Source organism: Emydura macquarii, unplaced genomic scaffold (assembly GCF_026122565.2).
Source record: "Emydura macquarii macquarii isolate MOO-44397 ecotype Brisbane River unplaced genomic scaffold, CSIRO-AGI_Emac_v2 contig_2768, whole genome shotgun sequence".
NCBI classification, from domain to species: domain Eukaryota; kingdom Metazoa; phylum Chordata; order Testudines; family Chelidae; genus Emydura; species Emydura macquarii.
The window spans coordinates 50,993,725-51,012,686 of record NW_027132905.1 but is presented as its reverse complement, the minus strand read 5'-3'; the positions used below and the strand labels follow the sequence as shown (position 1 = coordinate 51,012,686).

Genomic DNA, 18,962 nt, shown 5'->3' with positions numbered 1-18,962 from the left:
GAAATTGTTTTATTATACTAAGTGCTAATATAAAAATAATTGGTGTGGTGGGATGGGGGTGGGTGTATGTGGCTGAGCAGATGAGTGCACTCAATCTGTTCTCTGCTCCACAGGCATCCCAATTAACAGCGTTGCTAGTTTTATTCACCATCCCACAAGGAACATTCCCTTTTGGGAGGAAGAGAAATATTACACACAAAATACCTGTCAACAAAACATCATGGCTTACACTTTATACACCATCTAAGTGAAGCTCCTTTCCACGGCACATGTAACTGCCCCTTTGTACATATACTTAAACCACAAACAGACCAGGGGAGAGCCATGGCTCCACAAGCACAGCTGGACTTTCCTGCATAAACACGACTGCGTGGGCTGCCCTAGCTCCACAATCCCTGGCATGATACAGCAAGTTTAAAGCCCTCTGTACAGGAATTGTTGACTTGAGTGCATTTACAGCAAACAAGCGAAATCTCTTGGCTCTTTCAGTCCATGTTAATAAAATCAGAGAAGCTACAGGGAATCATTTATGTGCAATGTAGCTGAGTTACAGCCGCAATGGGAACCAATTAACTTAAATTTCATGGCTTTGTACCATGTGACCCTCTCAACCATCACACTATTTCTTTAAGAACAGCCTGTTTGACTGCATATTCAAATAAGTTTGTTCAGGAACTACCTACAGCATGATGCCAGAGAAGAAGAGGATACTATAGTTATTTCAGCTTCCTGTCACTGAAACAAACAGCTGTTTATTTGAACCTGCAGGACTCCAAATATACAATGCTTATGTGCTTGTGGATCTGGTACTTCGCACTTCATTAGAGCAGATGAAAATGAGTGCTGGGGAGTGTAAGAAAGTGGGAAACACAGCAGGTACAGGTCAGATATACCTGGGACAGGCCCTAGCAAAAAACTCCGAATATAAACACTATCTGCTGGAGTGTGGGCATTTCAGGATCCAATGCTGGATACAATTTTTGCATTTGGTTCACCTCTGTAAACCTTACTGTTAAAACCAATTGTCCCCTTCCCCACCCCCCAATGTTATGTAGGTGGCAACACTGATAAATTGCCAAATGCTTTTTGGCTTTAAGTTCTCTTAGAAGATTAAATGCATTTTTCTCTCCATTCTGGTAAGCTGCTGAAGATAAAGCTCTTTAAATTTTTCCATACACAAAAATTCACCTTTGGGCTGCGAATAGGCATGATTTAGGCAAGTGCTTTTTCATTCTGTATGCGTGTATCAGATCTAATTTTTTTCCCTAAGTTTAATATTGGACAAATTAAAAACTGATTGAAATTTTTTCACCATTGTATTTTTAAAGCAAATAAAATAACAAAATTTAAATAGACCCCATCCAGTGACTGAAAGTACAGAACAGTCTACTGCATCTCTTTAAAGGTATAATACTCCTCTCTAAATGTAATTTTAATTTGAAAACACCACCATTTATCAGCATTTAATTTTTTTGTATTAGTTAACGACATATTAGCATAATTTGTTGCTGTTAATCTTAACTCCTTTTATTTAAAAAGGGTATTTTTCTTTGCATGTGACTCATTGTTAATTTTGCCAATTTCATCATGCTCATAATGTGACTTTTCTATAATCCACTGGGACAGCACTAGCCTTTGGCACAAGACATTTCATTCCAAAGTATACTCCCTCAAAAAAAAATTAGTAAGTATCTGAAAATAGAGTTAGAACAAATGTGCACATTCAACCAGTATTAGAGTATCACTAACACAGAGACATAATGAGGGCTATAACTTCATGGAGAGAAAACAGACTACAGTAAAGCACATTTAGCAGTATAGAATATTTCAAATGATCTATTGTACTCCTACCAATAGGTGTCTCTGCAGCCCACAGTAAACATGCCATAGAATTTTAGAAGGGCCTCACTGTTTTGCCATACAACATGCTGCATTTCTTTAATCCCTTTCATCTGAAGACCTCCATCCATATGCTTTACAAATGTTGGCAAATTAATTCTCAACAAAACATCTGTACTATAGGCATGATACATACTGGTATCACTTCATCCCACCATTGAAGCAGAGCCAGGTTATAAGTATCTAAAATAAAACTGCAACAGTTTAGGAGAGGAAATGAACACAGTATGAAAATGAAATTGCAAGGGGAAATTAGTCAATTTATCAGGGTGAGAATTTGTCTAAGAATCCAGGGATAATGCTTCTAATCCAGTTAAAAATGCCACACTGGTCAAGACCTGAGCTTCATTTTTTACCTGAAAAACTTCCTTGAGTACATTGATCCTAACACCATGCTGGGACATTGGTTCGATCTGTCAGGCTGATCTGTTTTCTTCCTAGGGCAATGCATTATAGATATAACAAATAGCAGCCCATTGAATTAAGAGATAGATTGCACATTTAAACATTTAAGTGGTTGCATGTAAGATTTTTTTAAAATTTATCCTTCTAAGCCAAGAAGGGTTAAGATGTAACTGACTCTGAGACCAACAAAAAGGAAAGTGTTCCAAGAGAAGCCTCGTAAAAAGCTGCATAACATAGCAGTTTAGTGTAGAGTCCTTGCCCATGATTTCCAAAAACAGGTGCCCAAAGTAAGGTCCCAAGTGGCCTGATTTTCAGAAGTGCTGAGTGCTCAGAAGTTTCCAGTGAAGTCAGTAGGAGCTACTGAGTGCTCAGCACTATTAAAAATAAGGCCATGTATTTAGGTGTCTAAATAAGGACTTAGAAACCTAACTTAAGGTACCCGTTTTTGAAAAGCTTGGTCCCATTATTTACTAACATGGACACAAATAGTTTCCCCCAATTTTGGTATAAAATGCTCGTTAGCAATATTTTCCATGTTTTCACGTGACCTGGAATCATGTTTTAAATGAGCATGCGTTACACAAAGCTCCGAAAAGGAGTGCAGCTCACTCAATCCTTAATAGCCACCCTCCTTTTCCTGTTCTTTACATGCTAACTTGGAGAACATGGGGAAGAAAGGGGTAGTGAAAAATTCCCTACACCATTCTCTTTCTGAGAAGGCCTGTAAAGGAAAGAGTGGGAAAAATTCTTCTATTACTCTCTGGAGGGATTCATGCCCAGGGACCTTCTCTCTCAGATTCTAAATCTGAGAAGGTTAAAGCAACAAGCTATTTTTCATGCCTTCCTACTATAACCACAACGATAAAGTATTATGGGGGGGAAGATGTGTATTTTTGGCATACGTTTCTAAGGAAATAAAAGCAAGACGGTTTCAGAAATAAAGAGAAGATGCTGAATACAAGGCAAGATTTCTGAAATTACTTTTGTTGCACTAATTGAATACTGCAAAAACAATGAGAGTCCTGTAGCACTTTAAAGACTAACAAATTTATTTTCTGTAGGCATAAGCTTTCGTGGGCTGTAAAGCAAGAAGAAGTGGGTTACAGCCCACGAAAGCTTATGCCTACAGAAAATAAATTTGTTAGTCTTTAAAGTGCTACAGGACTCTTGTTGTTTTTGCAGTATACAGACTAACACGGCTACCCCTCTGTAATTGAATATTGGGGCAGGGAATCAGAAGGTCTGCAGGGCCAGCTGTCTTTAAAATTCACACTGTGGGTTTCTGGTCATGTAAACCACCTCCCAGACATATGAATAATTTTGGCAGTCACCATAATAAAGGCATATGAGGAGTCTGTTTTTTTGCATCTACAATTTCATTAGCTGAGGATATGCAGGTGAATGCAGCTGCTCATGAAAATTAGCTTCTGCCTGTCCATAGGATGAACTGAAAGGACTCCTACACAAAGACAAGATTGCTAGTTTCCACAGAGATAAACAATGTAAGTGTTCATGAAAATACACCTACAACACGATGTATTTTAAAAATAGTTCTTATTAACAACACTTATCCCTGGGATTGTAACCCAGAATCCTTTTCCTTATCAAAACTGTATTTCCCCATTGAACATGCATGATTGTTTGACACTAACGGGGTGCTGGCACTGATTTGAGCACTAGTATTTCTGCTGAAAAATTCAATTAAAAACACGGATAAAAACTAAATGCTAAGTGTTTTCCCTGTCCTGGAAAGTATTCTTTGGAACAGTTAAGCCACCCTGTTCCCATGCATTCAAAATGTGCTCCTCCTTACAATTGTTCGCATCAGGTAGGAAGCTTCTTCCAGCTTCTAACATTTTCCTCTGTTAACATCCAATCAGCTACCTGTGTGCAATCAATCTGCATCCTTTCCACAAAAGAGGGAGTGAGGGGAGAGCAGCTAAGAGTAAAGGGTGCTCTGATGCGAAGGGCACAGGTGGAAAGACCCCAGGAAAAAAAATACTGAATCCCTAGGCCAGCAGTTCCCAACCTTTTTGGGTCAAGGGCCACAGGTATTTTTACAACCCTGAAGGGCCACCAGTCTCTGCTAGCAGCCCCCCCACCCTACTGCAGTCAGACAGAAAGAGTCCTGGCTGATGTCCTGTCCTCCTGGCTGCACCAGGGAAACCGCACGTGTCCTTTGGCCCCATGCTTGTACATGGTGTACGTGGGCCTAGGACCCAGGCGGAGCGCTCTGCCATGCTCTCTCTTACAGCCAGGGGCAGGGGAGCACTGATCTCCCGTCACCTTGACTGCAGCAAGGAGCCTGCACCCGTCTTGTAGCCTCACGGCAACACGCTCCACCTGGGTCTTTAGACTGCGGCTCTCTTCTGCAGCCAGGGGGAGGGGAACGGCGGACCACTCTGAAAGACCCTGCGGGCCACTTTTGGCCCACAGGCCACAGGTTGGGAATCACTTCCCTAGGCTTTCACAGTGACCTAGACTAAACTACACAAAAGCACTGAGATATTTCAGTTGAAGTCTCCCAACAGGATATGTTATACAATATTTCCAGAGGAATTTTCATTCTAAAGGAAAAGCAGAACCTTACATTCTAGGTATATACAGCACCAAAATGCAAATCAGTGCGAAGCACACTGCACAACAATGGAGGGAAGGAGAATTTCCACCGCCCACCTTAAGAACACTGGGGCAAGTCCTCTTACAAAAAGTGTCCTGGGAGCCAAGGTCCACAGAACAGAAAGGTCCCCCGTTTCTGAGGTCTCATCCTAAAGACCTACCCAGCACGCCGCATGGAACTCAATGTATCTACTTCCAGATGAAGAGCTAAATCAGCTGTACCAGTATCTGAACCTGTTCCATTGCATTGACCACTTTGCCTTCCCCCTGCGTCTTCATGGTTTGGAGAAAACCTTGAGACACCCAACACCACCAGGAAAAACGGAAGACTGCTTAAAACTTTTATCCTTTTGAACAATTTCCCTCCTTGTTCCCTCTGGTTGCCGTCTCATTTTCTTTTAATCTGGGGCAGTCCTGTTAAAGCAACAAATATCCCTACCATGTAAGGCTACATTGCCGGTGGCAAGGAGCTCCAGTAACTAGCACACATCAAAACTGTGAAGTGAACAGTATTCCCCTAACACCAGAGCCCACTATAGGAAACATGCTCTCAATGTGCTTGCTGACAAAAGCAGGTAGTGACCTCCTGAACGGTCTAAGCTGCTTAGAGCAGAGACTCTTTTCTCTGTATTGTAGAAGGTTCAGCATATTGTTGGAGTTCCGCAAATTATGGAATTGATGCAGCATGTTGAGGAACCATTTCACCAAACTGCTAAAATCGACGGTTGATATGTACGATCTTAATCTTGATGTAAAACCCTAGTGGAGACAAGACACAGGTAGGTTTTACCCTTGATGAAGCTTGTCAATGTCGTCCCCAATATGGGGGACAAGTTTTACCTTGGTCTAGCTAGTGAAGGGGTATCCCCCATACTGGGGACATGGAGTTGACATTGGCAAGCTACAACAAGGTAAAAAAAACTTCCCGTGCTTTGTCTCCATTAGGATATTACATTGTGATAGCGCTCTCAGTTTAAGCACACTCCTGTTTTTGCAGTGAAGATGTAGTCATAATTGCCCTGACAGCAGCCCATAAGTCTCTTGATCTCCAGCTTGGTGGAAACAGATGCTTACAGAACTCACATTCTGGGCTCATGCCTGCAAACTGTAAGCCTTTGGAGGCAGGGAGCACATTCTCTACTGTGGCACAACTTTTCCATTGTTCATCACTGTATTACCATGACCATTCACACAATAATATTAGGGATTGCAGCACATATAACCTCTATTGGCCTCAGAGGAAGCAGTTCTCCTCCCACCATGGCCTCGTGGAATGCCATATTCATTGCTATCCAAAAGGGAATGGTAGTCTATCAGAATATAGGTATTCCCAGGATCTTGTCTGGACAGGCAGGATGGAGAATCCATCCTCAGAAGTAGTTAGCTTTATTTTCATCTGAGCTAAAAAGTAGTGCTCGCTGGCTCTTTTTTCATTCATGAGACAGAGGAAAACTAAACCTTTCACAGGTTAACTGCAAACAAAGAAAAGGCCACAACAGCAGGGAAATGGAGAAGGATATGCAAGTCAAGGAAAGGACAGATGTGTTGTGAAACAAAACTTAGATTAAGTGTCTAATCTCCAATATGGATCACCCCCACTAAACATAAATAGTGATTGATTAACCTCCCAGGGGCTCTCCCTCTGCTTCTGCACACATGGATGAATTCATTTGGAACATGACAAGTAGCAGCTCTAGCAAACTTGCGAATGCTGATTTCCCATCCCTCAGCCTTGACATTTTCCATAATTTAATCCGATGAATTCCAGTACAAAGACATCTTCCACAGCTGCAGAAATGAAGAGAGCAAACTAACAGCCAATCTGTCAGATATGGACTAGCCAAGAGGGTCTATATGTGCATCTGGTTCAAAATACCTGGAACCACAGACCTGAGTCTTGCGGGGTCAATCTAGGCCTCTGTTCTCCTGACGCACATCAATTAAGGGTTACATTTTTAAAAGCATCAAAGTGGCTTAGGAATTCAAATCAAATACACAAGTGACTTGGGCTCCTATGCGCCAGTGACTGTCAATGAGATGTAGGCTCCTAAGTGCCTTTTGAAAATGTGACTGACATTTTTTAAAATTGTACCCTAAGTGCCTTGCAGTTTGTTGCAAGTGAAGGGTAAAACCAAGCTTATGTGGATATCAAAGATCTCATGTCCTTGGCCAAAATCTTCACTCCCCATATTATTGTGCAGTCAGTTGCTGCCCTGTACCAGAGATGTGACTGCAATTTATAAAATAGCTTTGGGATCCTCCCAGCCTGAAATGCTATAATAAATGTACAATTGTAACCATATTTCTCTAGTCACCAGCAACCCTCATCAGAGATGCTTTCACTGATACCCATTCCCATTGTTTTCCCAATGCAGCCTAACATTTTTAAAGGTCTTTTTTCCTGCACACCACACTATGTCACAGGAGAGGACCACTGCAGTGCCATGGAAGAATTTTTACAATTCCATTTGAGTTTGTTGAAAGTGGTATACAATGAAACGTGTCCAATACATTGAATTTCAAGGACAAAACTCATCTCAGGAACACGATGTACCAAAGGCAAGAAAGTGGTGACGTATGTCAGAAAGCAGGCAACATGAAAGATCTACTGTAGCACAGGTACGTGCATGTGCAGAATCTGTTTTTCCAAGATGCTGGTACAGACCTTTGTGCAGCCCGTAGCAAGGCAGGATTGAGTCAATAATTTGCACTTCTACAACATCCTTCATCTGAAGCTCTCAAAGCCATTTAGAAACAATTAAGCCTCACAACAAATCTGTGAAGGAGGTATTATCCACATGTAGTAGCTGAGCCGCAAAGAAGTCAAGTGGCTGGGTCAAGGTAAAAACTTGTTAACTACTATGGAAAGAGAAAGCCAGACCTAGACATGAGAAAGAATTATTCTAAGAGACTGGGTTTGCCTCAGGCATACGTCAGATGATCAGATACATGTAGTAATTCAGCGACAGTGACAAGGTTGGTAGTGTATCGGTCTACTGTAGAATGATATGGGTTCAAATGAGATATAGTAACCCCGGGCCCAAATGCTGAAACAGTTGCTGGAAAGGGAAGTTAGCTAATGTTGCTCTAGAAGTGCCACTATTGTGCACACCGTGAACCGTGCATTCGCAACCACTAAATGAAGGAAAGAGCAGAAAAACTAACTCACAGCAAAGAGACTGGGCAAAAATACCTACAGACCATGCCGTCCTAATGCCCTTTTCCAGAGAATGTTCAGTGCCCCTCTGCCTGATGAGGGAAGGGTTACCCACTTATATCCAAGAGCATCCTTCTCCGCTCTCGTGCTCTCGCAGTTTTTTTAAAAAGCTGCACTGTAATTCAGGTCTGACTTTAATCCTGGTTTTCAATCTGTAAAACATTTACCTCCAAAATAACTACTACTCAGAGCTGAAAATTCCAGCTGTTCCATTTAAAAACATTCTATACTGAACTATTTGATGGCTAAAGACAGCAGCTGAGGCCAAAACTAAAATGATTACTTAATGATTCTTCCTATGTTCTGACTGGCAAAGTCGGGTTCTTCTGTGTGCTCCATACCAGATATCAGGGCTCACTCACTTCCTTGCACTCCTTGCATGCCTGTGCTCCGACACGGCTTTAGAGTACCTTAGACAAGCGGCTACCAGCATGCTCAGACCAGGACCTATTCAGTTCAGTGTAGGTGTGCATATCACTGCGTTCCCTATTTTACTGCATTAAAGTCTTCCATAATAAGAACATAGGAATTGCAATACAGGGTCAGACAAGTGTCTATCTAGTTCAGTGCCTTGCCTTCACAGGGGCCAGTACCAAATGCTTCAGTGAAAGACACGTACAATAGATAATTATGGAACAGCTTTTATTTTTAAACTAACCTCAGGCAGGTAGTAGCTGGTTTATACTCTGAAAAAGTGGGGAGAAGGGTAATGGGTAATCCTAATGAAACTGTAAGTATTTCCATTACCCATACACGTTTTCTCTTTTTATATCCTACTAAATTCTTGGGCAACAAGTCCCACATTGTTGGGTATTTTTTAAAATGCTGCTGGCTATCAAGTAGATGTTTTCATTGAGCTGTCCACAGTGAGACCTCTGCTTTTTTTCCTGTGTGATTACAGTTAATTTAGTTAATTAGTTAATTTAGCACTGCAGTTCAGGTTTATGACTGATTTTTGTTAGTACCCAAAGATTTTAGGAATAGGCCATTTCTTTCAATTGGATTATGCCTCATCTCCAGCCACAGAAGGCACAACCATCTGTGACAGCACTCAACAAGGAAATTGATGTTTGAATCTTGTCAGATTTAATCAGGTGCTGCTGCTACAAATAAACTCACAACCACCTCTTGGCAACATCTCTCACTGTTTCATGAGAAAGCTACAAAAGCGGAACGTTTTGCTCAGTCTGAGTCTTTCGGGCTGCTTCATCAAGGTTACACCACAGAATTCAAAGGCCAGTGACAGCACAAAAATGACGGAAGGCCAAGTTTCTTGCTCTATCACACTGCAGCCAATGCAGCCTTCCAACACCAGAAAGACTGCATCTAACAGCAGAATCTTGGACAGATGACAAGAACATCCATCCTAGCCCATTCATGCAGTCCTTTAGCATTACTGAATCAACATCAAGTGCACCTTCCCACTTCAGTTAAAGAGGGGAATTGTGATCCTAAAACTCAAGTGGCTAATGTTTGGTGGCGCTAGCCACTGGGTGAGAACGCTCAGCCTCCTTCTGATCAGTAGAACATTTAGCTAAATAAGGGCATTCAGTATCCATTGTGACAACATTTGTGCATCTTATCTCCCTACCTACCCTCCCACACACATGCAGGAAAATAGACTTGTGTAGAGGCTGGAGAAGGGAAACATGCATCAACGGAAGGAGAGAGTCACAGTCATAAGAAGCAAGGCTAATAAAGCCAGCTACTGGAGCGATCCTCATATACAATCACTCACTGCGTTACCTAAGAAAAATACACCATCCGGAATATTCTAGATAAAGCTATTAAAGTGAAAACCCTCTGATCACCACATTTTTGGCTAAAGTGTTGAGCAGAATAGGAACGTTCTTTTCCAAAGGAGTGAGACCTATAAAAAGGGCCCTGTGACAAGACACGCTGTCTCTGGAGATTAAGGAAGGGGTGAGTGCTTTTAGAAAGCTGGAATTAGTCTTCCCCATTTATGTTTTGTTAGGGCTCCGAGAGTGAATCTGTGAGCCAAAAAAGAGAAGGCTCCCACTTTCTCCCGAGACAGACGGCTAGGATGGCCTGGTTTCAGGGACAGGAAAACACCAGGAAACAGGTTCTGGAAAGTTTTACCCTCTGACTGGAAGGGGCGTAGTATTGATGTTCACACAAACAGGAAGACGTAAGCCATGAGTCTACTGAACACTTCTGATATCAGAGGGGGAAGGGAAGGTCATTGCCCGGTGGGCACTTTTCACAGCAAAGCATGCTGAGGAAAGGGAGGAGTTTGGGACCTTTAAAATATAGGCAGCTTTCCTTTTCAGGTAGCTGCAGGGAAGACAGTACCAAGGAAGGAGCTGGTGGTTATCTCGCTAAGAATGATCTGATGAGGCACAACCAATGGGAATGCAGGCAGGCTCCTGAACAGGCTCATCTATTTGGACAGCATTTGGACTTCAACGACTGTGTCGTGGTTATTCCTGGGATTTTATCACTTTGGGGAACGCGCTGGTCTGTTGTCACTGCTGTGATGCTAAGACAGACACCTGGGTTTTGAAATCCGTCCCCTCTGTCCACCCTCAACACTCCACTAGTAAGCAGGGGCTTCCCGACAATCTACAGTGGACTGTGCCATAGACCTTCCTCTACTCAGTCAGAAAGCATATCTCCAGGTTTGACACAAGGCCTAAGCACACAGTGCAGGGCTCCAGAGGAACATCAACGTATGAACCACAGAATGGGAAAAGAGACCAGAGAACTGTAGATGATCGAGGAATTCCATTGACAAAGACTAACCAGAATGATGACTGTTTGGCGATATATTCATGTGTATTTATCCAACAATGATCTATAGCTACACCAGGGTGGACGGGTTAATGTAAACCAGGGGTGTCCAACCTATGGCCCACCAGAGCATTTCATAAGGCCCACGGCCTGCTTCAACACAATATACTAACGGCTGATTCATTAGCGTTTTGTCAATATGTTTCTATATTTTAGTTTACGTAAGTGTGTAAATAGACAATACCATCCATTGAAACAACCTAAGTACATACGAAACAAGCTGAATATAAATCTATCCAGGTGACTAAATCTTATTAAAACATGTAGCATCTGTTTGGCCCACACAAGATTGTGCTTAGGTTTATGTGGCTCTCTGAGTAATAAGGTTGGGCAACACTGATGTAAACTATTTCCCAACTCCCTTTCCCATGTCTTGAGGGAACACAGTTAACTTTCTTGCTAAGGTAGGCTCCCCAGGACCTGTGTACTGTTGTGGTTTCTAGGCACGCAGAAGGAAAGAATCCTATTTAGTGCATTTCATGAAGCTGCCAAGAACTGAAACTGGATGGGATTTTGTCCCTTGTGAGGAAGCCACTCTGCATGACATTGGCGCTAGGCTGACAGAGTGCTCTCCAAGAATAGGTATGGGGACAGCAGGAAGTAAAATGCTTTTCGTGAAAGCTGTGGGAATGAGCGAGAACGTGAGGGAGAGCCAGGGACCACTTGGCTAAAAGCAAGAGTGCACCATCAAATAAGTCTTCAGCACTTAAGAATAACTAAATGAGTATTGTTTAAAAATCACTGGTCTAAACTGGAAAAAAAGCAAATACCTGGGAAGTTTCAATTCCATGGGTGCGTGTGACTTGCTTTATCTCTCAGCAGCAAAGACTGGTGACAAACTTTCTCCTTCTTACTGCATTCTTCTGGCCACACTGCATATTCCAGGGATCCCTCACACAGCATAAATGCCTACAGCCTTGAATACTGACTGGTAAATCCTCCAACCCTGGTTCACTTGGTTTCCTCCTTAAACCAAACACCCCGGTGTCCTTTCTGAGCTCTGCTACATGCCCCCTGTGTACAGTAGAACCTCAGCGTTACAAACACCTCGGGAATGGGGGCTGTTTGTAACTCTGAAACGTTCGTAACTGTTGTGGTTGTTCTTTGTTCTCTGAACATTGACTTAATATTGCTTTGAAACATCACTAGGCAGAAGAAAAATGCTGCTTTTAGCCATCTTAATTTAACCTACAGGAAGTCTCCTTACCTTGCCAAATCTTGTTTTTAAACTCTTTTGTTAGCAGTTTATGTTTAACACAGCACTTTACTGTATTTGCTTTTTTTTTTTTTGTCTGGGTCTCTTGTGCTGTCTGATTGCATACTTCCAGTTCCAAACAGGTGTGTGGTTGATCGGTCAGTTAGTAACTCTGAGGTTCTACTCTATGATTCTCACTCTCTGGCCCTGGCTCTCTTCCCTCCAGTAGATGATGGGGTTGCATGCAAGCTTCCCAATAACCCTGGTTATTAATCACCTCTATACACACACTCTTCTGCTCAAGATTGATTTGTGTGGGGGAGTAGAAACTGCAGATTGTTACAATAGGGTTAGAGATATGGCCAGGAGAATGCCAGGGGGAGGAGGGGGTTAAAGAGGTTCTCCTTTGCTCTAACTCAAAATCTGCTATAGGCTATTAATACTTTAGCACTATTAATGTTAACTACATTGTTAATATAAACAAGTTAATGCCTTTGTTTTAGGTATAAACAGGGAATTTTGAAAGCTCAACAACCAGAAGGCATTATTTCACTCCTCTCTATGTTTTTGAGAGAAAGCAAACATCAGCCAATTCTCTCTTTGAAAGCTAAATATTTACTGCTAGCTTAAGCACAATCTCTCAGTTTGGAGATGCTTTACCCAACTCTGATGTCATTTAGTCTAATTTCCAAGAGAAACAAAAACAAAATCAAGACAACATATATGAACTAAAACAAAGTAAGCCCTTCACCTGAGGCCACTGTGATCCATTTATGGAACTGACAGTATGGGTTTGACTGACAGTAAGACCTTTCTCAGCTCATTTTAAATTCCTTGGACTGGGCAAATGCCAAAGCATTCAGCCTGGCCCTCAGTCAACATACTACAGCTTCCTTTAAGAAGCTATAGCCAGGTCTTCTCCACTCTCTGAACATAACAGCTGTCCAAGAGGCAGGGATAAGATAGAATATGGGGAGTACCAAAGAACTAATTCCTGAGCTTATGGAAGTTGATCAAGGTAGCTCCTTGTTCTTGCTCCAAATGGAAAAACAGATTCCATAGACACTGAACTAAACATCTTTCATGCGTCTTCCTTAAGGACCAGATGGATCTTAATATATGGTCATAAAAGGCCTACTTTGAACTACTGCTGGAAGCAGTTCCATTGTCCATTTAGCCACCAATTGTACAAGTACTGAAATTTCTTCAAGACATAAGCATTTCTCACTACCTAAGAGAGACCCATTCTAAATAAGCACATGCATTTGCCAGATCAGATCAAAGCGTTTGCCAAATCTGGTATCTGGCCTCCTTCACAGGCCCTGATTCTAAATCAAGTCTCACCCCATAATGTGTCTAGAGTTGGATCTGGAAAACAGGGAGTTGGGATTCCTCCCTATCCCCAACAGGCAGTTAGCTTATATTGAAGGGTGGGATTTAAATTTCCCTCTACAGAACCAAGTGTTGAAAAAATGAGCTCTCCTTTTAAAGCCCACCTGCATTTATTTACTTCTGCTTCAAGATGCAGTGAATTCCACATGCCTTAAATGTCATTTCTTTTCACTAATTCAAATGTATGGCCTTTGACTTTAATGTCCTTATTCTTTCTGTTTTTCTGCTTTTGCCCCCTCTAACTTCCTACTCTTTTTCTCTGGCAGTAGAGAACACTGTGGCAAGGACATCAAAAGACAGCTATGTGCAAGAAATCACCGCAAGCACTAGCATGGGTGAGTCATCTCATCTCAAGACAGATGGAGAAGTGTGCTCTGTTTAGCTAGACTCCTTGTCTGAAGTTTCAGTTGCGATCTGATCTGAGTACATGCATGATGACAGCATGCAGAAATATTTCCTTAAGGGATCTTCCCATGGGACTTAACTCTGACATATTCCCACAGGACTTGCTCTTTAAGAATGCTAGTTGTTAATAAGACAGTGGGAATTTTACTGTGCATATTACTGACAGAGGGATCTAGTTGCAGATCTAGGTGCTAGTAACTGGATTCATTAACACAATAGGAACATTTTTGTAGATAAAAAACTGCAGGCCATACATTACATTCAGCCTCAATGAAGAAACACTGCCAGTTACATCGTCTTCCCGTCTCCTCACCAGATTAAACATACTCAGGAGTGGGACAGCATTGCAACAGTAGAAGAGGAAGAAGAGAATAAGTCAAAGTTTGATCATACACGTTAAGTTATTGCATTGTAAGATTAAAAACCCCACGTTTTGATTAGGTTGCCCCATCACCATCTGAGCGCCTGCAAGGATTAGTTATCGGAGACCAATCAGATTTCCCAGATCTTCAAATACAAGAACTTCTGAAGTCAGTAGTCTGAGCCTCAAGAACGATCTTGACCATGACACTTCATCAGCTCCCCATTTTTAACTGTGAGAATTGTCTTCTAATAGATCTGCAAATCATTCCTATAAAAAACCCTCATGGCTGCTCTTGGAACATCCAGGTCTTCTCCTCACGAAGTCAAATGTTTATACATTTTGAGTTCAAGTCTAAGCACTCACTACCTGATTATTTTTAACCCTTCCATACAAGACACTGGATTTTCTGATTAAAGAGAAATACATTGTTAATATCATCTGCACCCAACTCTACAGGGTGAGCATGAGAGGAGGACAAGGGCCGTCTGTGTTCTGCATCTGCACATCGCCTAGAACAATGGGGTTCTGGTCCATGACTAGGGTGTCCAAGGCACTACAATAACACAAATAAGTAGTGATAACCCTCTTCTCCCATTGGCTGCCTTCATTATAGTAGGACTTCTCACACTGAAATGAGTTTTATTTCATGTGTTTTTCATCTCATTTCAAAGAGATGCCTCTACTTTTGCAGTTGTTATACCTTTGCCAAACCTACTTAAATTGTATTTAAATTGGAGTTATATGGAAAAATACATGTTTAAACACAGATTTTTAATGTTTAAAACCACTATGGGAAATAACTTTTAGTCCTTTTTGCTCACAGTATGGGGATTGCATAAGTGTACTTGTTTCCCACACTCCCTGGTTGCTGTGGGTAACCAGCAGAGACATGTTTATCCACTCCTCAAAATACCTGAACTGGCAACAACCAAAGCTATTCAAAGCTCTCAGAGACAATGACTTCTATCAACCCAGGCTCTCAACTTCACAAGTCACTCATTCTACATAGCACAAAGTAGCATTAAACAGTTTGCAAGACCACAGAAAAGGCATTCATCTTGCTCCATAGTACAGTTCTATGGGTGGAAAGACACCAAAATACTCTGCATCTCCCAATTGATACGACCTAGAAAGCATTTAGCTAAAGAAGCTAATGATAAGTATGAGCAAGCTAAGTATCAAGATGTGTGGCCCTACAGACAAGACACTTAGGTAAAACTTTGGTAGTTTACTGTAAGGAAGAAGAAGAGGAGTATTCGAAGGTCTTAAACAACATCTGTCACCTCTCACCTGATGCCAGAGGCCGGATCCACTCTTTGCTATTGAGGTCAAGTCTCCAGAGATCATTGAATGCAGCATTGCAACTGCTCTGTGTGCAGCCACCAAATACATACATTGACTGATTAGCATCATAGTAACATGCACCTGGAAGAGAAGGAGACAAACAATTGATTAAAATTATGTCCCCTGCTCCTTAACATTTTTGATAAAATGAGGGATGGGGGAGAGGCATAACTTCATAGACTTTAAGGTCAGAAGGAAGCACTATGATCATCTAGTCCCATCTCCTGCACAGCCCAGGCCACAGAACCTCACCCACCCACTCCTGTAATAGACCTCTAACCTATGACTGAGCTACTGAACTCCTCAAACAGTGGTTTAAAGACTTCAAGTATAGAGAATCCACCAGCAAGTGACCCAGGCCCCACGTGGCAAAGGAAGGAGAAAAACCCCCCTGGGCCTCTGGGAGGGAGGAGCCGGCAGCGCCCTTATAATCAATGCATACACGTGCCACTGCAGAGGTGCTAAGCGGACCTACAGACACACACACACACACACACACACACACACACACAAGCACTCGAAGAAGAACATACAGAGCAGATAAACTATAAATAAGTCCTATCTGCCCTGAAATGACAGTGGCTTGTTCCTGCCCGAGTTTGAATGCGGAGCTACAAGAATTCTGGATATATGATCTCTGAAGTTCAGACTACTAAATTGTCCCGACTAGCGCAAGAGGCCAACGTGATTCCTTGTTTAAGTATTTTCCTCTCCAAGTCTTGGGTTTCCTTGTTCTCTCTTACTATAATGACCCCTTTCCCTGTCATGCTCATGAGTCCTGTACAGTTACTTCACAGTTCAGTGTCGCAAAGACACCCTTTTCCATGTCTCCCATCTAACCCAGTGTCAGAGACTGGGACCTGAATGACAGCTACCTGGCACAGGATCACCCAGACAAGACAAAGGTCAGGGTGAGGTGGGCTGGGGAAAGCCAGGGGAAAGATTAGCTGAGCTTTCATTAAGCCTCCTTGTCGGAGGCTGAGCACCTGCTGTTTGTAACTTGAGCTTGCAAACTGGGGAAAGGAAAGAGCAGGAAGAGAGATTTTAAATTCTCAGCTAATCCAGATGATCAGCTAACAAACTGCCAGACTGTTTCCAGTCTGTGCTTGGTGAGGTTTCTCTTTTCTCTGGGACAGACATCATTACAGTTATCCAGGCTTTTGTCCACTCAAGATTAGTCTACAGTAATGCACTCCAAAAGGGACTTACACCTCCAGACTATTTAGAAACATACACAGTGCAGAATTCAGCTGCCTGCTTACGTGACGTTTCATGCAGAGAACACATCAAACCAGCACTCCATGATCTGCACTGGCTGCCTACTGGGGTCTGGGTGAAATTTAAGGAGTTGGTTTTCACTCTAAAGCTACAAGTGGTTTGTGATCGATCAAGAGAGACTGCATCTCACCATGCACAATTTTGACGACTGCAATCAAGCTATCATCCCCTGGTCTGAAAGGGAGGGGTCTCCCATGAATGATCCTGCACCCAGGAATTCAAGCCATTCTTGATCTGAAATAGCTCCAAATTTTTAAGCTTCATGGCATGCTGCAAGGTTCATCTATTTTCTCATAGCTTTGGTAAGAGGCATGTGGCATGGTTGGAGGTGGGGAGAAGTTTATTTCCTGGTATTTAATTTATATTGTGTTTGTGGGCCTTGCTAGACAGGGTATTGGATTCGATTGTGTATTTTTAATATTGTACAAGCACTTGGAGCTCTGCAACAGGCACAATCTAAATTGTGATAAATTGGAGATAAATTGTGACAAATTGGAGAGGTTTCAGAGAAGAACCATGAGAATGATTAAAGGATTAGTAAACATGTCTTATCGTGATAGACTCAAGGAGTGCCATCTGTTATGCTTAACAAAGAAAGGGTTAAGGGGTGACTAGATTACAGTCTATAAGTATTTACATGGGGGACACATTTAATAATGGGCTCTTCAATCTAGCAGGGAAAGGTATAAAATGATCCAATGGCCAGAAGATGAAGCAAGACAATTCAGATCGGAAATAAGGTGTACATTTTTAACAGTGAAAGTAATTACCCATTGGAACAATTTACCAAGGGTCGTGGTGGATTCTCCATCATTGACAATTTTTAACTCAAGATTGGATGTTTTTCTAAAAGATTTGCTCAGGGAATTATTTTGGAGGAATTCTATGGCTTGTGTTATATAGGAGGTCAGACTAGATGGTCACAATGATCCCTTCTGGCCTTGAAATTTATGATTAATGAAGTATCCACTCTATGGGTCTGTTCTCCACTGAAACATCATACCATGAAGATGGGCAGTCATGTCAGTAAATGGCTTAGAATGCCCATCTGCTGTTCCAAAGCTTGATTACATTTTGGACACACCATTTCAAAAAGCAAAACCATCCCTCTCCAAAACAGATGGCACTGAGAACTGCCACTGAAGTTTCTATCAGGATTCACTGACTGAATTTATATCCAGTAGTGAAGTTTCCAGAAAATCCAAAGTTCTATAGAACTGCATTGAACAAAGTGATAGCAATACGAATATATAAACATATAAATATATATATAAATATACAAACATGTATTTAATATAATTTAACATATACAAACATATTAAATACACACACACACACACACACACACACACCCACCCACCCCTATATCAGAACTGTCCCCCTGAGGTGGCACTCTCCGAAATCTCTCTCTATTTTAGTACACACTCAAGAAATCTCCAAGGGAAAATAAAATCTAGCAGAAAAAAGTCAAGTTGTAAATCATACCCCACAAAAAAAATGTATGTACAGCAAGAGTGACGTGCTCCAAGCATTGGGAACTCTAAAGGGCATCAGCTGGGGTTTGCTGGGAGCACCAATTGTTGTTCTTACAATGGACGGGGATAGAACAGTAGAAAACCAAATGAGAGCGTCAAAGTTCAGCCAGCCAGTCAGTCTATGATGTAAATCAGCAAGTGGTTAATGATCTAATACAGAAGTGAGGGAGTAGCTCTAATTATGCAAACAAAACCTGAGCAATAGATATGAAAGTTCAAGACCAAGCACCATCGTAAATAACCTGCAAAACAAGGGAAGCAAAGCTAAAAGAGCAACAATGCACAGGAGGGTGGTAATCCCCCCAGGGAGGAAAGAAGGCTGAAAAGAAAAGAACATCTGAGGTTGCCACAGTTCACTGGAGCTGTAGAGTTTACAATACTAGCGCTCTGTCTTTGCAGCTTCGATGAACTCGGATATTTGTTCGCCTTTGACGTAAAACTTGAGGAGGACACAGAGTATTTGGAAACTGCACCAGCCCTTCCCTTCCACTAAATCAC

General features: G+C 41.9%; 1 protein-coding gene across 2 annotated transcripts in view; it reads right to left on the bottom strand.

The window, feature by feature from the left end:
• FBXO42 (F-box protein 42) overlaps window positions 1-18,962 on the bottom strand; it is a 72,352-nt gene that overhangs the window by 14,853 nt on the left and 38,537 nt on the right. For both annotated transcript variants that reach the window (XM_067566218.1, XM_067566217.1), the window contains exon 4: window positions 15,598-15,732. In XM_067566218.1, coding sequence (XP_067422319.1) covers window positions 15,598-15,732 — 135 coding nt within the window. The remainder of the gene's footprint in view (window positions 1-15,597; window positions 15,733-18,962) is intronic.